The sequence below is a fragment of the Chiloscyllium plagiosum genome, unplaced genomic scaffold (genome assembly GCF_037043375.1).
Source record: "Chiloscyllium plagiosum isolate Xiang-an unplaced genomic scaffold, Cpla_swu_hap1 HiC_scaffold_23, whole genome shotgun sequence".
NCBI lineage: Eukaryota > Metazoa > Chordata > Chondrichthyes > Orectolobiformes > Hemiscylliidae > Chiloscyllium > Chiloscyllium plagiosum.
This window is the reverse complement of record NW_028270161.1, coordinates 25199274-25221400: the sequence shown is the minus strand read 5'-3', so window position 1 is coordinate 25221400 and position 22127 is coordinate 25199274. Positions and strand designations below refer to the sequence as shown.

The 22127-nt window shown below is 41.4% G+C and overlaps 2 protein-coding genes across 3 annotated transcripts in view; one reads left to right on the top strand and one right to left on the bottom strand.

The window, feature by feature from the left end:
• Positions 1–1959: 1959 nt before the first annotated feature.
• On the top strand, positions 1960–16740 carry miox (myo-inositol oxygenase). Of its 2 annotated transcripts, none has more exons than XM_087999477.1 (10): positions 1960–1992; positions 3827–3919; positions 5544–5624; positions 7738–7900; positions 8666–8733; positions 9508–9617; positions 13340–13407; positions 15503–15552; positions 15963–16075; positions 16602–16740. In XM_087999477.1, exons 1-10 carry the CDS (start codon positions 1975–1977, stop codon positions 16708–16710), a joined length of 873 nt encoding a protein of 290 aa, XP_087855603.1. In that variant the 5' UTR covers positions 1960–1974; the 3' UTR covers positions 16711–16740. The 2 variants fall into 2 exon arrangements, with proteins under 2 accessions (XP_087855603.1, XP_043569827.2); XM_043713892.2 differs by lacking the exon at positions 1960–1992 and adding an exon at positions 2493–2531.
• Positions 16741–17141: 401 nt separating this feature from the next.
• lmf2a (lipase maturation factor 2a) overlaps positions 17142–22127 on the bottom strand; it is a 32210-nt gene continuing 27224 nt past the window's right edge. The window contains exon 14 of the mRNA XM_043713886.2: positions 17142–19899. Within this exon, the coding sequence (XP_043569821.2) occupies positions 19570–19899 (330 nt within the window). The 3' untranslated portion in view covers positions 17142–19569. The remainder of the gene's footprint in view (positions 19900–22127) is intronic.

Sequence of the window (22127 nt, the reverse complement as noted above, 5' to 3'; positions counted from 1 at the left end):
CATTGCTGTGGGTTGGGAGCGACATGTAGGTCAGAGCAGATAGGATGGCAGATGGGATAGATTTCCCTCCTTCAAGGCTGTTTAAAAAATCAGTTTGATTTTTAGCAAATTTAAAAGTGGCTACATGTTTGTCATTAGGCTTGTTTCGTAACCCATTGTTATATTGAATTCTAATTTCATCAGCTACCATGGTGAGATTAGAACCCAGAGCATTAGCCTGGGATTCTGCATGATCAGTGCAATGTCATTGCCATCTGCTACTTCCTCCCCTGAAATGCTGGCCTGGTTCAGCCTAGAATCCCAAACCCAATTAACGAATAAAAAAAAGCAGATAGTTATACTGAAATGCATTTGCCAATTGTGCCCCATTCTGCACACATATTAATTTTTGTTGTATTATATTCAACTCAGTATTGACCGAATCCCCCAACTTGATGTAATTGTATTTTGAATTCACATCCAAATTATTAATGTACATCATGAACAACAGTGTTTGCAGCACCATTTCTTCTCAGCACCAGTTCCTACTTTTTCATCTGAATAAGTACTTTTAATCTCTGCTTTGTTTTCTGTTTTATAACCAGCTTGTGATCCATTACACTTCCTGGCTCCCATGTTCTAACATGAATCTCCTTTATGGTATCTTACTGAAGGCCTTTGGAAAATACAAATAAGTCACCTCTATTATATTACCCTCATCCTATTTTATGTGTTACTTCTTTGAATAATTCCATTATGCTTATCGAGCAATACCCTTCCTTTTGAACAGTGTACTAATTTTATTATGTTTCTAATTTCGTAATATTCCTCTGTTAAATCTTTGATAAAGGATTCCATTATCTTTCAATCACTGCCAAGAATCTAATCAATTTTATCTTTTTTCTAATCTGTCAGATAAACAATAGCCGCTTTTTGCACTAATTCCCTTTCCTAGTGAAAATTTATGTTCAGGTAATAATGTGTCTTATGTCTTCCACAACTTATTTTAATCTCTGCTAATGAAATCCATCCAGACTAACCTTTGGCTCACTTCTCAAATTCGTTTACATAGTTTTCTCTGACCCCTTCTCCCCCTTCTGCAAATCGTTCCTTCGCACTCTGCCCTTGCAGAGTGATTGAGACATTCATGTGCTTTGTCCCATTTCATATGAATTCTGTTTCTATGTTAATATTAATTATGTTTTTTTTCTCATGCCACATTATCTCTAATTAAAAATCACACAACACCAGGTTATAGTCCAACAGGTTTAATTGGAAGCACACTAGCTTTCGGACCGACGCTCCTTCCTCAGGTGATTGTGATCACCTGATGAAGGAGCGTCGCTCCGAAAGCTAGTGTGCTTCCAATTAAACCTGTTGGACTATAACCTGGTGTTGTGTGATTTTTAACTTTGTACACCCCAGTCCAACACTGGCATCTCCGAATCATATCTCTAATTAGTTCAGCTGGCTACAGCATTTTCTTCCTTGTCTCTCTTTCTAAATGTGTGAAAGCCTGCAATATTTAACCACCAGTCCTATTTTTTATTAAACCATGGTTCAGTTTTCCCTGCACTTATACATCCTTACTGTAGATTATTGCCTCCAGCTGAGCCTTTCTTTGTGTGTTCTTTTCATTGTGATGTGTACAGTTACGTTTTCAAACTGCAAACTGTCTACTCTGTTAGAAGTAAATCATTTGGTCATTGGCTTAAAGTGATGAACAACAATAAACACAAAAAAAAACACCATTTCGACTGGGACAACACATCTATCCTGGGACAGGCTAAGCAAAGAAATGCCAGAGAAATCCGAGAGGCCTGGCACTCCAACCACAACGCCATTAACAAACACATAGATCTAGATGCCATCTATCAACCCCTCAGAAAACAAACAGGAAATGACATCACCACGAACCCCAGGAACCCACCCAGGAGAAAGATATAAATAGAAAGCAGGAGACAACAGCTTCGCTTCACTTGGAGGTCGCCACTGATGATGTTACCTAGCCAGGTAATGAAACGTCTGAATATCAAACCTACAGTTCAGCCAGCAAACCTACACCCTAAACCTCAACCTAAGCTCCAAACCTTCACAAAACTTGCAATAAACATTATACTTATATCAACTTTAGCCTCCCAATTTAATGGAATATTCATACTTGAAATCGTTATGAAACCATGCATAAGAAGAGACAGACATACTCAGCCTGACCGCACAAAAACACGCTGATAGACACAAAATAGGCCGATACACACACAGAGCTCAAGATGGTGAACGGCTGTCTGTACTTTTTAGTATGCAGTTGGAAGTGAGGTTATTAATAAGGTAAATCAACTGTGAGATGAAAGTGATATGGAGATAATTGATAAACTGCCCTCACAATCATTAACACACAATATCGCTACAATCTAATGAAGAGTAAAAAGGTCACATTGTTGACCCTGAACATTGACCCTTACTCATCCGACAGAGAGCTATTTAACTGCATGAGTTGAAGCTTGGACACACACATAATCTGCAGCACTATGACGATTAGAGAACCACAGATGGTGAGTCTCTGGAGAAAACTGGGTTTTGAAACTTATAGTACAAATGCTGTGGTTGGGAGAGACAGAAAAACAGAGAGGACAAGTTAGAGACAGGGTAAGATAAAAAGAAAATGTGACAGATAGAGGGAGTAGGGCAAGGGAGAGAGATAGGAAGAGAGAAATAATCAGACAAGAAGAAATAGTAATTGAGAAAGCCCTAGATCTGTATGCAATACAGGCAGAGCCTTGGGTCCATCAGTCTCCTCTCTCTCTTGCTCTGCTATCATTCTAAATTTATTTGTCTCTCAGTTCTCTTTCTCCATCGCTGTTCTCCTTGTCTATCATCTCTTGTTCTCTCCTTCATCTCGATAGCTCTCTTTATATTTCTCTCTCTCTCACTATGCCTCTCGTTTTCTGTTGCTTTCGTTCTGTATCTCATTCTCCACCTCTTGTTCTGTCACTCTCTCACTGTTGTTCGTATGCTTCCTGTATCTCTCAATCACTGCCACTCCATTTCTCATATCCTTTCCCTTTTGTTAATTTCAAAGCTCTTTTCTTTGCCATTTCTAATTTTTCTGCCCATTTAAGCAACTTCAGCCTCCTGCCAAGAATTGTGTGAGGTCGGAATCAAGTAAGACCTGGAACAAGTGAAGATTGGGTAGGAATTAGTTTAGCCTGGAATCAGGTTAGATTAACTAAGGAATAAGCAATAATTGGGCAGAAATCCAGTGGAGCTGTGAACTAGACAAGAATCAGGCAGAGGATTAACTCCCTGACATCCCTCAGTTATTATTATATGACTAGGGAACATGGCACAAGTTTTGACAAAAACTGTTCCTAAAACAATTTAATAATTGATTCCCCTTTTGGGTATTTCTTGGTCTGTTTCTTTTATTTAATTATTTTCAACCTCTGTGCTACTTGATCCTCAGATATGGGTTTACCCTTCAAATAATGGCTCGCTCCATGTTGTTCCAGACTGTGGGAGATAATGAACTCCCCCATGTTACAGGGCTCAGACTGTCAGAAAGACCAGCGTATTTAAAGAGGGGCTCCAACCTGTATCTCAAATTGATGTAAGAATCTGCAGCCACTAATGAAATGAGTTCTCCCCATGGTCCAAGCCATTAATTTTCCACCAAAAACAAAACACTTAAAATATTATCTGGGTCACTTGTCTGGCTACTGTTTGCCAGATCCTGTTGCCACATTAACAAGTGAAATTCTTTGAATGTTAGCTGTTTTCTGAGAGATATGATCTGGTGTGAGATAAATGAATCTTTTATTTGTATTCACTAACCAGTTGTTCATTGCAGAATTTAAAACTGACTGAGCCCTCAGGGCCGATCCATGGCCTCACCACAGCTTGGACCAACACTAAGAATCTGGCCACTTACAGGAACTTCAAGGTGAGTCCCAACATCATGGCAGATGGCACCAGGACAGAGAACAGAACTAGTGAGTGACAGGGAAGGGGAGGAGGGGGTGAGAGTTGGGGGCTGTTTGCTTCTGTGTGGGAATGGTACTGAGAGACCAGGGAGTCAATGGTATCAGGGTTTGGAGAAATGGGGTGGTGGACATAGTACCAGAAATCAGGTTTTGCAGGTCAGTATCTGGGTAAAAACAATGGCTGTAGATGCTGGAAACCAGATTCTGGATTAGTGGTGCTGGAAAAGCACAGCAGTTCCGGCAGCATCAAGGAGCAGTAAAATTGACGTTTCGAGCAAAAGCCCTTCATCAGGAATACAGGCAGAGCGCCTGAAAGGTGGAGAGAAAGTAGCATAGAGTACAATAGGTGAGTGGAGGAGGGGATGAAGGTGATAGGTTGGGGGCGAGGGGAAGGTGGAGTGGATAGGTGGAAAAGAAGATAGGCAGGTAGGACAAGTCATGGGGACAGTGCTGAGCTGGAAGTTTGGAACTGGGGTGAGGTGGGGAAAGGGGAAATGAGGAAACTGTTGAAGTCCACATTGATGCCCAGGGGTTGAAGTGTTCCGAGGCGGAAGATGAGGCGATTTTACTGCTCCTTGGATGCTGCCTAAACTGTTGTGCTTTTCCAGCACCTCTCTAATCCAGATCAATATCTAGGGCAATAGATTGTTACCGGGGAGAGTGTAGAAATACTGGGTAGGGGGCTGTTTGAATACTGGATGGGGGGGATCAAGAGTGTAGGAATATTGGGTAGAGGTATAGGAGAGAGGAGGGGAAGGAGGAGAGACAAATACCTGGGATTGATAAAGAGGCTGGAGGGATTGGAACAATACCTATGGGAAAAGAGCATTAATGGGAAGGGGGAGATGGCAATAATGGGAGGGGGAGGGGCAGTAACAGGAGGGGAGGGTCAGTAATGGGAGGGGAGGGTCAGGAAATGGCAGGGAGAGGGGTCAGTAATTGGAGGGGGAGGGTCAGGAATGGGAGTCAGAGTGGTCAGTAATGGGAGGGGGAGGGTCAGGAATGGGAGGGGAGGGTCAGGAATGGGAGGAGAGGGTCAGGAATGGGAGAGGAGGATCAGAAATGGGAGGGGAGGATCAGGAATGGGAGGGGAGGGTCAGAAATGGGAGGGGGAGGGGCAGTAATGGGAGGGGGAGGGGTCAGTAATGGGAGGGGAGGGTCAGGAATGGGAGGGGACGGTCAGAATGAGAGGGGGAGAGGTCAGTAATGGGAGGGGAGGGTCAGTAATAGGAGTCAGAGTGGTCAGTAATGGGAGGGGAGGGTCAGGAATGGGAGGGGGGCAGTAATGGGAGGGGGAGGGGGCAGTAATGGGAGGGGGAAGGGTCAGTAATCGGAGGGGAGGGTCAGGAATGGGAGGGGAGGGTCAGAATGGGAGGGGGAAGGGTCAGGAATGGGAGGGGGCATTAATGGGGAGGGGGGAGGCAGTAATGGGGAGGGGGGAGGCAGCACGAGCTGGAGCGTGGAGGAGTGATTAGACGTTGCAGTGGTGGTGAGATGGGGTCAGATCCCAGCTTCCCTTCTGCAGGACGTATCTTCATGTGGAGAGGATTAAATGGCAAGTGTTTCCTCTTTGCCTTTGTTCAGTCTGGATTGCTCCAGGAACGGGTACTGAACACGTATCGGCTGATGCACACTAACCAGACAGTGGAATTTGTTACCAAGAAGGTGAGTGGTTCATCAAGACCATCGAGATCCTGGGATCTCAGTCAATGTCATTTCAAATACACCTTAGAATTAGACAGCTCTGAAAGAAATCATTTAACACATGCATGTGCCAACTCTTTAATAGAGCTATTCAATTAGTCCCGCTCCATGCTCTTTCCCCATTCCTGTAATTGTTTTTATTCAATTCGCTTTTGAAAATTACAATTAAATTGCTTCCACCACTTTTTCAAGTTGCGCATTCAACTTTATGCCTAAAATATACTTCCTGCTAAATTGCCCTTCCTTTAATTTTTGCTGTGTGGATCTCCAGCTCTGTGCATGGCTGTGACTTTCTGAACTGGAAGTCAATGGGCCCACATTCTTACTGACATACATTGACCCTCCAAGCAGCTGCGCAGACCTACGGCTTATAGCGAACATTGGTTATGTAGCCTCTGGTACTTTCACCAATCATTTCCTCTGGCTACTGACCCATTTGTTATTGGAAATAATTTATCCTCACAAACTACCAAAATTCTTCATGTCCTTGAATGCCTCTTTAAGTTCTCTTGGCAATCTTCTTTCTGGTAGGAGAACCAATGAGACAAGCACACAATTTCCATCATCCTTGCAGTAATGCTGAGTGATGAACCTGAAAAAATTCATAAATAGTTTTCAACCAAAATGTATCACCTAATAATTCTCTGAATTAAGATTAATGACTATGTGTGATTTCATCAGTTAATTTAATCAGTTTATGACTGGTACCTCTGGTATTCTCTTCTTTGGTGTTTGCCACATTTGAATTCCATGCCATTTGCAAACTTAAGTTGTGCTTTGCATGTTCAAGGACAGGTCATTAATATAGATCAAAAAGACCATTAGTCCTAATATTTACCACTGTACACTTCACTCCAATCTCTCTGCTTTCTGTCCTTTAGACAATTTTGCACCCACAGCCACTGACCCTTGAATTACGTGGGCTTTAATTTTGCTAACAAGTCTATTTTGTGATGATTTTAACTGCATATGTCAACCCTCCCTCCTGTCATCATAAAATTTTGACCAAGTTAATAAATACACTTCGCCTTTTTCAAATCAATGCTGGCTTTCACTTTTTAGCCCATACTCTTCCAAGTGCCAATTAATTTTGTCCCAGATTATTGTCTCTAAATGTTTCCCCAAAATATTAATGTTATGTAGATGGTGTGCATTTACTGGGTTTTATCTCACAGCCCTTTTTTGAACAAAGGCGTAGTGTTTTCAATTCTCCAGCCCTTTGGCACCAAGGCCTTAATGAAGAAAGTGTATTCAGAGCCTCTGGAATTTGTAACCTTGGTCTCTTCAGTAATCAATTCAGATTAGATGACTTTGGCACTTTGAGTACAGCCAACTTTTTACACTTTTTCATACCATGAATCCAATATTGCTATTTCCTTCCTCTTTGCTGCTGCACTGTCAATATTCTCTTAGGTGAAGATTGATCTAAAATAATTATTTACTGCATTTTCCTCCACAAAAAGATTTCCTTTTCAATCCCGAGTCAATCCCCACATTTATCCTTCCTTAGAATACCCTTTCACTACGTTTGTAAGACTTTGGAATTCCCTTCAATGTAACTCACTAATGTTTTCCTCACTTTGTCTCTCATTTCAGTTTTCAATTGCCCACTATATTTCGCTTCTCTACTGAATTATTATACATATAGGCAACAATTATTATAATTTATTATTTAATTTCGATCTCTCCACCCATAGTAATCCAGTGAGATCTAGCATTGGATGCCTTTCTTTTCTGCTTCATGTGAATGTGTTCAAACTTCCACCTTTTTGAAGTCTTCCCCTTTGCAATTTTTACCAGCTTTGATTCTAACGCACCTCAGCCAAATTCTTTATTATTTGAAACTTTTTGTCTTCATTCTTATTTTGATTCTTGATAAACCCTGATAGACAGGTGAACAATGGTTGGAAGGGGTGCTTAACTCAATGGCATTTGAGCTCTTGAAGAACCAGCCAGATGGGATTGTGGGTGGTGTATCGGATCTATATGGGGGTTTGAGTGACTGAATAATGATGTTTGAATAATCAATTGAGCTGGTGTGTTGAGTTGTTTTTTGTTGCGTCTCATATTTTAGATTGCACGATGGGGCTCATGTTCACAGGCTCAGATGACAGTGATGGAAGCTCTTCAAGCACTTGATCAGATAGTGGATGAATCTGATCCTGATGTTGATTTTCCAAATTCTTTCCATGCCTACCAAACAGCAGAAGAAATTCGGAAGGTCTATCCTGACCTGGGTAAACTATTTAACTCTTCTGAAAGAGAGGCTGCTGGGAATGAATGGAGAGTACAGACACATAACATACACAGGCACATCGCATACACAAATATGTAGAGAGAGGTAAGCACAAAAAAAGGACTCATAGTCAAACACACATTGAAACATAAGTAGACAAACTCAGGAAGATACATACAGACAGTTAGAAACAAGATTCGGAGATGCCAGTGTTGGACTGGGGTGTACAAAGTTAAAAATCACACAACACCAGGTTATAGTCCAACAGGTTTAATTGGAAGCACGCTAGCTAATTTTGCTCCGAAAGCTAGTGTGCTTCCAATTAAACCTGTTGGACTATAACCTGGTGTTGTGTGATTTTTAACGTTAGAAACAAGGACACAGACAGAAGTAAACACATGTAGGTGTGAAAGTGTGGTTCTGTAAAGTTTGGAGCATCACATGACATAATGTTTGAATTGGCACTCCTTCAGCGCTTTTACAGTGCTGTCCTATGATGGTGCAGTTCTCAGCAGGTGCTGTTGGCTTAGTATGCCCTTAGTAGTCTCTCGAAAAATGTATCACTCCTTCCATTAAACTCCTCCTGCAGTGCTCCCTCATCACTGCCCACATCAAATCAAAGTACCTTCTCTGGTATTGTCTCACAAAGTGCAACGCTCCCTCAATACTACCTGACAATGCAGCACAATGGTGGTGTGGATTGATGAAGTTTAGGGAATTATGAGATGCTGCAATTAATGTGTGTATGTTTATTTCTATTTTGTAGACTGGCTCCAGCTGGTTGGGTTGCTGCATGATATTGGGAAAATCCTCACTGTCTGGGGGGAGCCGCAGGTAAGGAGAGCAATCCTGAGCGTGGCAAGACTCTTTAGGAGATCTCAATGATGATTGTTGCATTTATCTCCAACAGATTGTATCTGTTACACAAAGGGGCACAACCATAGGAACATGAGGCCATTCTAGCCATTGTTATGGGGATGTTCCACCTTTCAACTAGATCAAGGCAGATCGTTATCTTACCCTATTGGTTACTTCAACATCTAAACTAATAAAAAGTTATCAATTGACGTTCTGAAAATTTCAATTGATCTCCAGCAGCCACGGGCCTCTTGGTGATCAAGTTCCAGATTTACACTACACTTTGAAGAAATGTTTACATCACGTTGAATCATCGAGTTCTAATTTTAAGGTTATACCCCCTTGTTGTAAGTTCCCCTGCCAGCAGGAATAGTATTTGTCTACCTTATCAATTATTTTAATCATTTCAAATACTCAAATTAGATTACCTCAAAACTTTCTTTACACAAGTCTCTCTGAAACACCATTGCCTGCATCCTCATACCAAGTCCTCTTCCCAAATCACCCTTCTTCCCCTGACTCAAGTTTGCTCCTCCACAGATACCAACTGTAATGCACACATTTCAAAACCGATTACACCCTACTCCTCCAGTCTCCTGCACACACTTGAAACCTGAGTCCCAGATGTCCAGCTATTATGCGATGGCAATGCAACAGTGAGTGAGAACTCTGTGCTGAGTCAAGCCTGCTTTTTGGACTATAGATGTCGTTTTCATGCTTTAACAAATTGTGATTGCTTTCTGTTCTCAGTGGTGTGTGGTTGGAGACACCTACCCAGTTGGATGCAAGTTTCGGGATTCTATTGTTTACAGGGACTCAACATTTTCAGACAATCCAGATCTTAAGGACCCTAGATACAAGTAAGTGACACTGTCCATTATATTTTTTACTCATTGAAGTCCCTGGAGGGTTTGAGTTTTCGGGAGAGGCTGAATAGGCTGGGGCTAATCCCCCTGGAATGTTGGAGGCTGTTCGGTGACCTTATAAGGGGCTTATAAAATTATGAGGGGCTTGGATAGGGGTGAATAGACAAGGTCTTTTGTCCCAGGGTGGAGGAGTCCAAAACTAGAGGGGAAAGATTTACAAAGGATCTGAGGGGTAACTTTCTCACGCAGAGGGTTGTGCTCTCTGTCCTTTATTGGTTATTCTAGTCTAGCTGAAACCTGCAGTACACGGTAACATTCAGTTTTGTGGCACAGTGGTTAGCACTGCTGCCTCGCAGCACCAGAGACCCGGGTTCAATTCCCGACTCAGGCGACTGACTGTGTGGAGTTTGCACGTTCTCCCCGTGTCTGCGTGGGTTTCCTCCGGGTGCTCCGGTTTCCTCCCACAGTCCAAAGATGTGCAGGTTAGGTGAATTGGCCATACTAAATTGCCCGTAGTGTTAGGTAAGGGGTAAATGTAGGGGTATGGGTGGGTTTCGCTTCGGCGGGTCGGTGTGGACTTGTTGGGCCGAAGGGCCTGTTTCCACACTGTAATCTAATCTATTCTAATCTAAAAAAAAATGTAGGTCCGGACAATGCACGGGAACCTGACGACTGCCCCTAGGTTGCATAATTAATGGGCAGTAGCTTGTATTTTACTCTATAACTTGTAACATTCTGTATTTCGTTGAAATTGCATCGGACTTTGTTCTGAACGAACTTATAATTCCCCATGGCCATTTAATAAAAGCGAATTAATTGCTCAAAGTCTCTTAGAGTCATAGAGATGTACAGCACAGAAACAGGCTCTTTGGTCCAACTCGTCCATGCCGACCAGCTATCCCAACCCAATCTAGTCCCACCTGCCAGCACCTGGCCCATATCCCTCCAAACCCTTCCTATTCATATACCCATCCAGATGTCCTTTAAATGTTGCAATTGTACTAGCTCCATCACTTCCTCTGGCAGCTCATTCCATACACGTACCACCCTCTGAGTGAAAACATTGCCCCTTAGGTCTCTTTTATATCTTTCCCCTCTCACCCTAAACCTATGCCCTCTAGTTCAGGACTCCCCCACCCCAGGGAAAAGACTTTGCCTAGTTACCCTATCCATGCCCCTCCTGATTTTATAAACCTCTATAAAGTCACCCCTCAGCCTCCGACGCTCCAGGGAAAACAGCCCCAGTCTGTTCAATTTCTCCCTGTAGCTCAAATCCTCCAACCCTGGCAACATCCTTGTAAATCTTTTGTGAACCCTTTCAAGTTTCACATCTTTCCGATAGGAAGGAGACCAGAATTGTACACAATATTCCAACAGTGGCCTAACTAATGTCCTTTACAGCCACAACATGACCTCCCAACTCCTGTACTCAATACTCTGACCAATAAAAGAAAGCATACCAAATGCCTTCTTCACTATCCTATCTACCTGCGATTCCACTTTCAAGGAGCTATGAACCTGAACTCCAAGGTCTCTTTGTTCAGCAACTCTCCCTAGGACCTTACCATTAAGTCCTGCTAAGATTTGCTTTCCCAAAATGCAGCACCTCACACTCTTTGTTTCCTAGTGCTGGATCGTCCCTTCTCGCAACTTCTAACCCTCACAAGAGGGAACTCTGGCTGGAAACTAGTCTTATGCACCAACATGTATTCATCTGCTAATTCTGCTGCCCTTCTTACTTTCTGTTCCTCCACATGAATTCTTATCATCTCTGGAAATGAGTTTTAAACTCCTCCAGCAGAATAATCTTAAGAGCTTTATAGGTCCTACCTAGCTTTAAAGCCCGCCCATGTTTAAATCTACTAGGCTTTTTCATACCCCAAATCTACTAAACCTGGCCAAATCTCAGACTGGATCTGTCCAAACGATTCAAATTGCAGATGAAAGGCCCCAAACTGTTATGACATGGGGTTAAACCCCTCTGCTAATTTAAACCAGCCACACAGAAAAGATTCACCCAATGCTGTAATCTGTTAAAATTTGAGAGGCAAAGGCTTATCCCAGAGGTCCATATTTAAAGTAAAAATTAACAACTTTATTCTTTAAGTCCAACAAAGAATATTAAAACCAACAACTATTTACAACTTCTTTCTCTTAAACTTATCTTTTATCTCCCACTCTATAATACTAGTCCGATAAAAAATCCCGATTGAGATTTACAAAAACAAATTCAACTTTCAAAACCAGTCAACTGTCGAATCTTCTCTTTGTATCTTCCTCTGCAGATTTTCCTCTGTTGTTTTTTCGATGTTCTGCTGCACAGACTCCTTATAGCCAGGTACCTTTCAGAGAGCTGTTCTGCAGGCAGTCTGTACTTGTTGGTGGCTTGGCAGTTCTCCTGACTTTTGTTTGAAACAATTTGGCACAAGATTAGATTTCCTACAGTATGGAAACAGGACCTTCGGCCAACAAATCCACACCGACCCTCCGAAGAGTAACCTCCCCAGACCCATTCCTCATATTTACCCCTGACCAATGCACCTAACACTATGGGCAATTTAGCATGGCCAATTCACCTAAACTGCACATTGTTGGATTGTGGGAGGAAACTGGAGCACCTGGAGGAAACCCACCCTGACATCGGGAGAATATGCAAACTCCACACAGGCAGTTGCCCATGGCTGGAATCAAACCTGAGTCATTGGCGCTGTGAGGCAGCAGTGCTAACCACTGAGCCACTGTGCTGCCAAGGTTTTATTTTCCCTAACAGGTAACTTTTTTATGCAGAGGGTGGTGCATGTATGCTGCACAGTAAGTGGTGGAAGCAGGTACAATTCCAACATTTAAAAGGATCTGGACAGGTATATGAATAGGAAGAGTTTAGAGGGATATGGGCCAAATGGGACTAAATCAGATTAGGATGTCTGGTCGGCGTGGACAAATTGGACTGAAGTGTTCGTTTCCATGCTGTATGATCTTATGAGTTAAATCTCGCCACCGTTAAGCACCACTGAGGAAACCAGACAAGCATCTGATCTGACTCAGAACCATTTCACCCTCTGATCCATTATAGCCTGCAAGAAAATCAATGCACAGCAAAGTGATTGTCTTTTGACTGGCCTCTGAAATGACCAGCCCCTCAGCTGTACCAAAACCACTACAGAGAAGTCAAAACCAGATCAACTGTGGTTGTTAAGAGGAAGCAGCTCATTACCATCTTCCCAAAGGCAATTAGGTATTGGTGACAGATGCTAGCCTTGTCAGCAATGCCCACATCCCACGAAATACTAAAACCAAAACTTTCACCCTCTCTTATTCCTTAACATATAACTCTACGACCACGTTTCATTTGTGTCCTAATCTCTTCTAATGTAGCTCTCAAGCAGCTAAAGATTAAATTAATAAAAATGAAGCCAAAGAGGGGTACTGATTGAAGACACATGTTTGGAGAGTTATGGTATTAACATCACCTATTGTTCTCTGTACACAATAATAAGACTTTTATAAGAAATACACTTAACTCCAAGATCCAACAGTTGCTATGGAACAATGACAGGAAACATACCATATGGCATCTTCATGATATTCCTGTATTTTGGCAACATATTAAGCATGTCACCCTGTCCAGGTGGAAATGGACAAGGATTGATATGTCTTAGACGATGCTATCTGCTTTGTTACAAGTTCCCCAAATGATTTAGTTATGTATTTTTCAGCTCGCTTTATGGGATGTACGAACCTAACTGTGGGTTGGACAAAGTACTGATGTCATGGGGACATGATGGTAAGCAGCGATTGGGAGTCCAATGTTGTGACTGAAGATGGGAGATTTTTAAGGAAACTGCGTGCCTGTTTTACCACTTGAAAACTGAATGTAGAAGGGGCAATGTTCATGCTAACTCTGTAAGAATACAGATGGATAAGTGTCAAAGCATCAGAATTTATAGAGGTGATGCACATTGATCTAGGGGACTAAGCAGATTGTTGTACGTGGGAACGTAGGTCTTAGGAGCAGGCCATTTGGCTGAAAGTGAATTGTGGAACAGGCTCTAAAACCATAGGTGACCTAGTTATGGTCTCAGCTCCACTTTCCTGTCTGCATGCCATAACCTGGATTTGTCAAAATCCATCTGACGTAACCTTAAATAAACAGAAATATCCAGTGTCTTACTACCTTGTGGGGAAGAGAATACTATACTGTAATGACACAAAGAAAAAAATTCTCTTATCTATTTAAAGAAAGATCTTTTGCTTGTAATCTCTTTTCCATAGTATTAGTCTCCTGCATAAGAGGAACTATCCTCTGGATATCCAATCTATCCAGCTCCCTCTCGACCTTAAATGCATCAATAATATCACTTTTCATTCTTCTAAACTCTAATGGGTACTGGCTTAAACTATTCAAACTGTCTTCACAAGATAAGGCCTTCATCCACGAAATGTGTTGAGTGAAACCTACCCAAACTATTTTTAATAATTATCTTTTTCTAAATTAGATTAAAAACTGTACACTGAATTCCAGATATGGTCCCATCAAGACCATGTACAGCTGCAGTAAAACTTCCCCTTTGTGTTCCATTTCTCTTGTAATAAATACAGACATTCCCCTTGTTTTCTCTATCACTTGCTGTAACTGTATACTTACTTCATGCACCAAGACATGCAGATCCCCCAACAGCATAGGTCTGCAATTTTTCTCCATTTACATTGGACATTGTTTTTCAGATATTTCTGCTAAAATTGCAAAGTTCACATTTATCTACATTATCTCTCTCCAAATTTTTGCCAGGTCTATATCCCTTTGTACATTCTCCACTTCCTCTTGACAACTTACTTTCCCAATTCTCAGGTGTCATCAGTAAATTTCAAATCCATACATTCAGTTCCATTAGGCAAATCTTTGCAAAATAGTTCAGGATGCAGTACTAATTCCTCTTGCATTTTACTAGTTGCAGCTTGCTAATCTAAAAAAAAATTAATTTACCCCTATGGGTAGCTAACATAGAAGCTAAACGAAAGAAGTGTTTTTCATTGTGCAATAACTATAAAATATTTTGCAGTGGGAAACAATGAAATGGTCAGTGAATTAGTTAACAAGGGAGACACATTGACAATTATCATCAGTCACTGAAACCCTTAATAGTTAGAGAAAAACAGAACTCTAACAGGGTCACAGTTTGAAGATTATCATTGGGGGGAAAGGATTAGTTAGGTTTTCAAAACAGAGGAGTATCAGCTGGAATGACTTACTGAAAGACTAACAACATTTAAAACAGTTTACATGATTTAATTGGATAAGGATTTCAGAAAGAAGGATATGAACAGATATGCTGCAGAACAGGAAAATGAGATTGGTAGGTAGTTCCAGCAGAGGGGGCTAGGATCATCACCATAAGCACAATGAGTCAGAGAATTTACAACCTTTAAGGAGGGGCTCTTATGCCACATTGGTAGTGTCTCTACTTCCTCTGAGCTAGGAGGTCCTGTGTTCAACCTGGAGGTTTTTAATAACATTTTTGAACAGATTGATTAGAAAATAGCCACAATCTTTGAGGCTGCTATGAGTTCACTCGAGTGGACCTTACCTTCAGTTACTGGTCTAAGAATCCAAAGAGGAAAACCTGGGACAAAATTTTGTTTTAAGGCTGTAATAGCTGAAAGAAAATGAGTTTCCTGAAAGTGGGTTTGGCAAAGACTCAAAACAGGTGGACTGTGTTGCACTCACCATCACACCTTAATATATTATGTGTTTGTAGGAGGGCAAGAAAGTGAGAAAAAAACAAATGAAACAAAAAAAACCTTTTTAAAACCTTGTTAAATGTGATGATCTGAGTTCCAGGGCTACTTCCTGAGATTTAACTTGGACCTTTCTCTTGTAGAATATCTGTACAATGTGCTGAAAACTAATGGGTGCAAACTTCCTGAAGAGGTAAGTCTAAAAGCCTTTGTATTTCTTCTCTGAGCTTAGATCTGGATCACTGCTCACCACAACTGCATGATCTTCCAGGCAGTCATAGCTCAGGGGTACAACAGTTATGTCATGGGTTTAAGTCTTATTGCAGTGACTTGAACACAAAATCCAGGATGAACTCCTGGGTGACTGTACAACGGGAGTGCCCCTCTGCTGGAATAGTAGTGTTGTAGGAGCATATGTTACAAAGGGCAGCACTGCCTGAGCAACTTTCAGAGGGGCAATGCTGGAGAAAGCACCAGTTGATGGGAAGGTGAAATTATAGGGAAGAAGTCAAGGGTAAAATCTAAAGATTATATTGGTATCAATAAACATTTGATGCTGTCTGTGCGTGTGTCTATCTGTCCATGTTTGTATGTTTGGTGCAGGGACTGTATATGGTCCGCTTCCATTCATTCTACCCCTGGCACACAGAGGGAGATTACATGCATCTTTGTAACAGCAAAGACCTGCAAATGCTTCAATGGGTTAAAGAATTTAAGTAAGTTCATTAAAAATTCTCAAGCTATTCTAATCAAAACTCTGTTAAACTTTCTTTGAAGTTTCAGTAAAGCTTTTAATTCTGTGTCACACAATCAAAAGCATGGGGAACATAAATGTCTGAAGCAGGTTAAAAATCAGTAAACTAGGCTGTGTCAATACAACAAAGAGTCAATGGGAAAACTGTGGAAACCATTAGGGAATAACACTTTTGTCGATGTTGTAGCTACTGGAATATGTAACTGGTTTTAGTGCTCATGACTGTTCCTGAGCTGAGTGTTCGAGGTTGTGTCACTATGGAAGTGACAGCATTGGGAACAACTTATGAAGATGGTTTGGTGATTTTCAACTGATGTTTAAAGTGGAAAATCAAAGAAAATGAGATATGGAGTAGTCTCCCAGAACAAAAACTAACTGGAACAATTCAAATGGGAGGGTTGTAGTAGGAGAGACTGTTATTGGAAGGGGTGGATTTTCCATGTTGTTATGCTTGCTGCCAGCCTAACCACACCTTTCTGTGTTTGCAGCAAATTTGATCTGTACACCAAGTGTGATGACTTGCCTGATGTGAAGACATTGCAGCCCTACTATCAGAAACTAATTGATAAGTATTGTCCAGGGAAACTGCGCTGGTAACCAGCAGAATGTATTCAACGTCAAATCAGTGCCGTAGTCTTGGATCAACGGCTTCAGAACCAGAATAAGTTTTGCAAATTGGCTAAAATGATGACTTTCACTCAAAATAGCTGTTGAACCTGAATCAAACACTTTACTATGTAAAGCTGGATTCCAACTTCAGGACAGGATCTATCGATTTAATCTGAGTATGAATTCTATGGATCAGACACACATCCCATTGATCTATACGTTCTAATTTTAAATAACTGTTCTGTGCACCTGTAATCCATCCTGTGGAGTGTTCCAATGCTGTTGTAATAGAGAATGAATCACATCCAGTTATTCTGTTTTTCACAACATCACTGCTGGACTCACTATCAAATCTTACACAAGCTTTTGGATGTGTTTGAGGCCTTGAAGTTAAATATATTTCATATTAGTAATAGTGATTTAAAAAAAAAATCTGAATTTAGTGGGTTACAGTGGAGGAGTTGGATAAACTGGGGGTACACCACTTTGTCTCAGACAAATACCCCTGTTTTAAATAGTTTAGGTGAGCAAGTTACACCTGTTAACACTACAACAGTTGTTCAGGCAATGGGTCAACAGCCTTAGTCTGTGACTGCTACAGCCCAGGGAAACACAGACTCAAGACAGAAATAAACACTTGAGTGAAGACTACAAGGATGTTTCCTGGTCTCCTTCAGTGTAGAGGAATTAGCAAGGGTAAAATGCAAACAGCTAGGGAACAAGCTTTAGAATAATTAACAGCAGGTGGAGAATAGGCCAATCCAGAGCAGAGGGTTAGAGGCAGTTTGCTAAACAGCAGTTCCAGTTTGACAGAACAAACTTCAACTATCCTGTTGTGTCTATGGGTATAGTAACAACTATCCTGTTGTGTCTATGGGTATAGTAACAACTATCCTGTTGTGTCTATGGGTATTGTAACAACTATCCTGTTGTGTCTATGGGTATTGTAACAACTATCCTGTTGTGTCTATGGGTATAGTAACAACTATCCTGTTGTGTCTATGGGTATAGTAACAACTATCCTGTTGTGTCTATGGGTATAGTAACAACTATCCTGTTGTGTCTATGGGTATAGTAACAACTATCCTGTTGTGTCTATGGGTATTGTAACAACTATCCTGTTGTGTCTATGGGTATTGTAACAACTATCCTGTTGTGTCTATGGGTATTGTAACAACTATCCTGTTGTGTCTATGGGTATAGTAACAACTATCCTGTTGTGTCTATGGGTATTGTAACAACTATTGTTAATCAATAAACACAATAGTACTGAAATTAGGGCCACTTGCAGTTATTAATTTTAGTATCTTCACCAAAGTTTTGATTGTTACACAAAGCTTCTCGACAAATAGAATGTTGTATCATTCCTTCATATCATAGATGTTGTGTCGCAGAGTATAAGGGAACGAGAAATTCATCATTGAAGTACTGATGCAATGTCATACTGTACATGACATTGAAGATTCTGTCTTACACATTATTTCATTCAGTTTGAGCTCCTCAGTTTGATGCATGTTAGGATTCCAAACACCCAATATCTATTCTAGGAACTTGCACTCAAACTCTGTGTTTAAAGAAAATTTACATATAATATTGTACAAAACAAGAATCCATGGAGTTCCAACATCACTGGAATATTTTGAGCAGGGAAATTTTATTGCAGAAGTGAGAATTTTGACAATTCCTCTTAACACAGCATCATGGACAAATTACAAATTAAATTGGGACCAAGGCAACAGCAAGAGCCCATTAAATACCACAAAAGTTAAGCTACCATTTCACCAGGAATCAGCAGTTAAAAACTGTAACATGCTGACTCATAGTGGGTGCAGGGTGACACGTGGTTGGAATGAGGAGTGAGAAACTTGCAAGTCCAGTCAGATGTGAGTGAGAATCCATGATTCGAACACCATGGAATCAGATGGGTTTTGTGGTGAGTTACTGACAACTAGAGGCAGAACTGCATCACAGCAACCTTTCCTGAGCCAGACTGCTGGACATTTGGATACAGAATGTGATGTCACTTTGAAGCAGACATTGGTGAATTATCAATTCACAAAGGTTTAATAGTGGCCTGATAGAAGGACTAAAGCATAACTTTGGAATATATTAACACAATCCTTGTCAGTGGAAGGCTTGCAACCATGGACAAGAGAAGACATTGTCAAGATGGGAAGAGACTCTTAAAATCTCCTCAATATACAAAAAGCAGCCAGTTTACCAATCAAAGTACAGAAGGAGTTCTCAAGCATGAAATACTGAACACCATTACACACACTACCAGATCAGTGAAACTTGGGCACTTTGGATCCAATAACTCAAGGCATATCTGTACAATAATCTGTAGATTGTGCTAGTGAATTCTAGTGGTCACCAAGTTAAATACTTCAATTAAATACACAACTTAGTGTAAATAGATAATAAAGTTAGACACAGCACTTGTTAGCCCACAGTTGAAAACTATGTGCAGTCTGGTTGTCCATTACAGAAAATACATTAAAGCCACAGAGCAAACAGTGTATATTCTTCATGATTTCAAGAATGTGAACTAAAGCTTTGAGGAGATACTTGAAACTGGCACTGTTCCTAATGGAGCACAGAAGGCTCAGAGGAGATTCAGTAAAGTTTTCCTTTTAAATAACCAGTCTGCTTCTACCTCAGACATTTAGATCCTAAGCAAGTGGCACCCTAGGATCAGATGGGATCATGTCCATCATTTGGCAGGTGTAACATGCAGTCTGGCAAAGAGCCTCTCTCATTCCCAAATGAGCCACAGCAGAAATGTAAGGGAGAGAGTTAGATATAATAGAAAAATATAAATCAGTTTTAAAAAAAAGACTCTTGTGATTACTTTCTTCTGCGAACATTCTCTAGTGGCTGTTCCTCAGCAGGTGGCCGCATTTTACCCTCTGATCGTCGAAATTCCTTCCACCTCCCATCAGCATCCACCTCCTCACCACCACTCACATTCTTTCCCTCGCGTCTCCTTGAACCTGGCTTCAATGGGCTCCCTTCGTCTTTGCGATTTGTCAGTGCCTTGAGCAAGGAGATGAACAACACAGCAAGATACAGTCCCCAAATCACCTGCTCCCCAGAGTAGGGCTCCACCTGTTCACGGGTTAGTTTCAGGATGGTTGGCAAAACATCCTTCACAGCCCGTTTGGGCTGCACTTTGTCCTGTGAGAAGAACAATAGTTACAAAAATGGAGGTGGCTGAAGCAGACAGATATGTGCAGCACATGACTATTGCATGAGTTGGCACGGATGGAGGGAGCTTTACATCATGCCCAAGATCTGTGCTGTGTCAGACTCATCATTTCAGTCTGTTCTTTGACCATAAAAACTAATTCTTTTCAGTCTCAACTCCATCTTATTTCCCCTATTGTCTGGTTACTTCTGGTGACATTCATCAATTGAATATATTCCAGATGCTAACTTGCCTCCATTCCAACATGGGTATCCAGTTCTTCTATCTCCTCCATCAGCATGCCCTGCCCTCAAATACCATCACTCCTAGCAACTAGAGGACTGGCTGAGATGCTCACACTTCTTCCATGAAGTGAGGTACAAACAGTCTGCACCTTGCACCACCAGCTGAATGTGTTCTTATGCTGACCAGATTTACATTTGACCCCACTCCTTTCTAGTAAATAAGAGTTGTTGTTATGGGAACCTAACCAGATCTGTGTTTTTCACGGTGAGTGTGAACATTCATTCCTGTACTGCTCCGTTCTCTTCCTGCATTCTCATACTCTGAGGACTGCACTGGTGTCACTCTTGGCTGTCTATCCAAAATGAAAAATGTCTGATTTTGTTTCAAAATTCCAACCTTCCCTCCCTTAACCTTCATATGGCCCATCTTTAACTCTTTCCTCTTCGCTTTCTCAATCTACATTGCTGGTGAATGATCACCAATCAATATTCACCACAAGCCACAGATTCCTGAAATTATCTTGATCAGATTTCTTTTCACCAGGTTTTCAGGTAATGACTCAATTCAATTCCATCAGCTTCTCCAACCTAATTGCATCTATTCTGATGATAATAACCCTTTTCTTTAAATGAGGACTCTGCTTTATTGTGGTTGACAGCCTCTTGACCTTACCTGCCCTACTCCCTGAACTTCTGTTCTCATCTCCTCCTATTCTTCCAGAGCCACAACAGGAATCTGGTGCCTTCCATGAACATCATGGTGTGAGCTTTACTCTACATCCAACCGATATTATACATACTCTGAACATGTTTTATAGCAAAGTGTAAAGGGAACTTAAATCTTAAGACCATAAGACATACGAGTGGAAGACAGACCATTCAGCCCATTGAATCCACTCCGCCAGTCAATCATGGCTGATGGGCATTTCAACGCCACTTACCCGCACTCTCCCCGTTGCCCTTAATTTCTTGCTAGATCAAGAATTTATCAATCTCTACCTTGAAGACATTTAATGTCTCGTCCTCCACTGCGCTCTGTGGCAATGATTTCCACAGGCTCACCACTCTCTGGCTGAAGAAATGTCTCCTCATTCTATTCTAAATTGACCCCCTCTAATTCTAAGACTGTGCCCACGGGTCCTAGTTTCCCCACCTGACAGAAACAAATTCCCAGTGTCCATCCTTTCTAAGCCATGCATTATCTTCTAAGTCTCTATTAGATCTCCCCTCAATCTTCTAAATTCTAATGAATACCATCCTGGGATCCTCAGCTGTTCATCATACGTTAGGCCTACCATTCCAGGGATCATCCATGTGAATCTCCGTTGGACACGCTCCAGTGTCAGCATGTCCTTCCTGAGGTGTGGGCCCAAAATTGGACACTATTCTAAATTTGGCCTAACCAGAGCTTTATAAAGTCTCAGTAGCACATCAATGCTTTTACATTCAACCCTCTTGAGATAAATGCTTTCTTAATCATGGATTCAACCTGCAAGACAACCTTTAGAGAACCCTGGACCAGCACTCCCAGATTCCTTTGTACTTTGGCTTTATGAATTTTCTCATTGTTCAGAAAATACTCCATGCCTGTATTCTTTTTTCCAAAGTGCAAGACCTCGCATTTGCTCACATTGAATTTCATCAGCCATTTCCTGGACCACTCTCCTAAACTGTCTAAAACATTCTGCAGCCTCCCCACCTCCTCAGAACTACCTGCCTGTCCACCTAACTTCGTATCATTGGCAAACTTCGCCAGAATGCCCCAGTCCCTTCATTCAAATCATTAATATATAAAGTGAACAGCTGCAGCCCCAACACTGAACCCTGCAGGACACCACTTGTCACTAGTTGCCATTCTGAAGAAGAACCTTTTATCCTAACTCTCTGCCTTCTGTCAGACAGCCAATCCTCAATCCATGCCAGTAGCTCACCTTGAATAGCATGGGCCCTCATCTTATTCAGCAGCCTCCAGT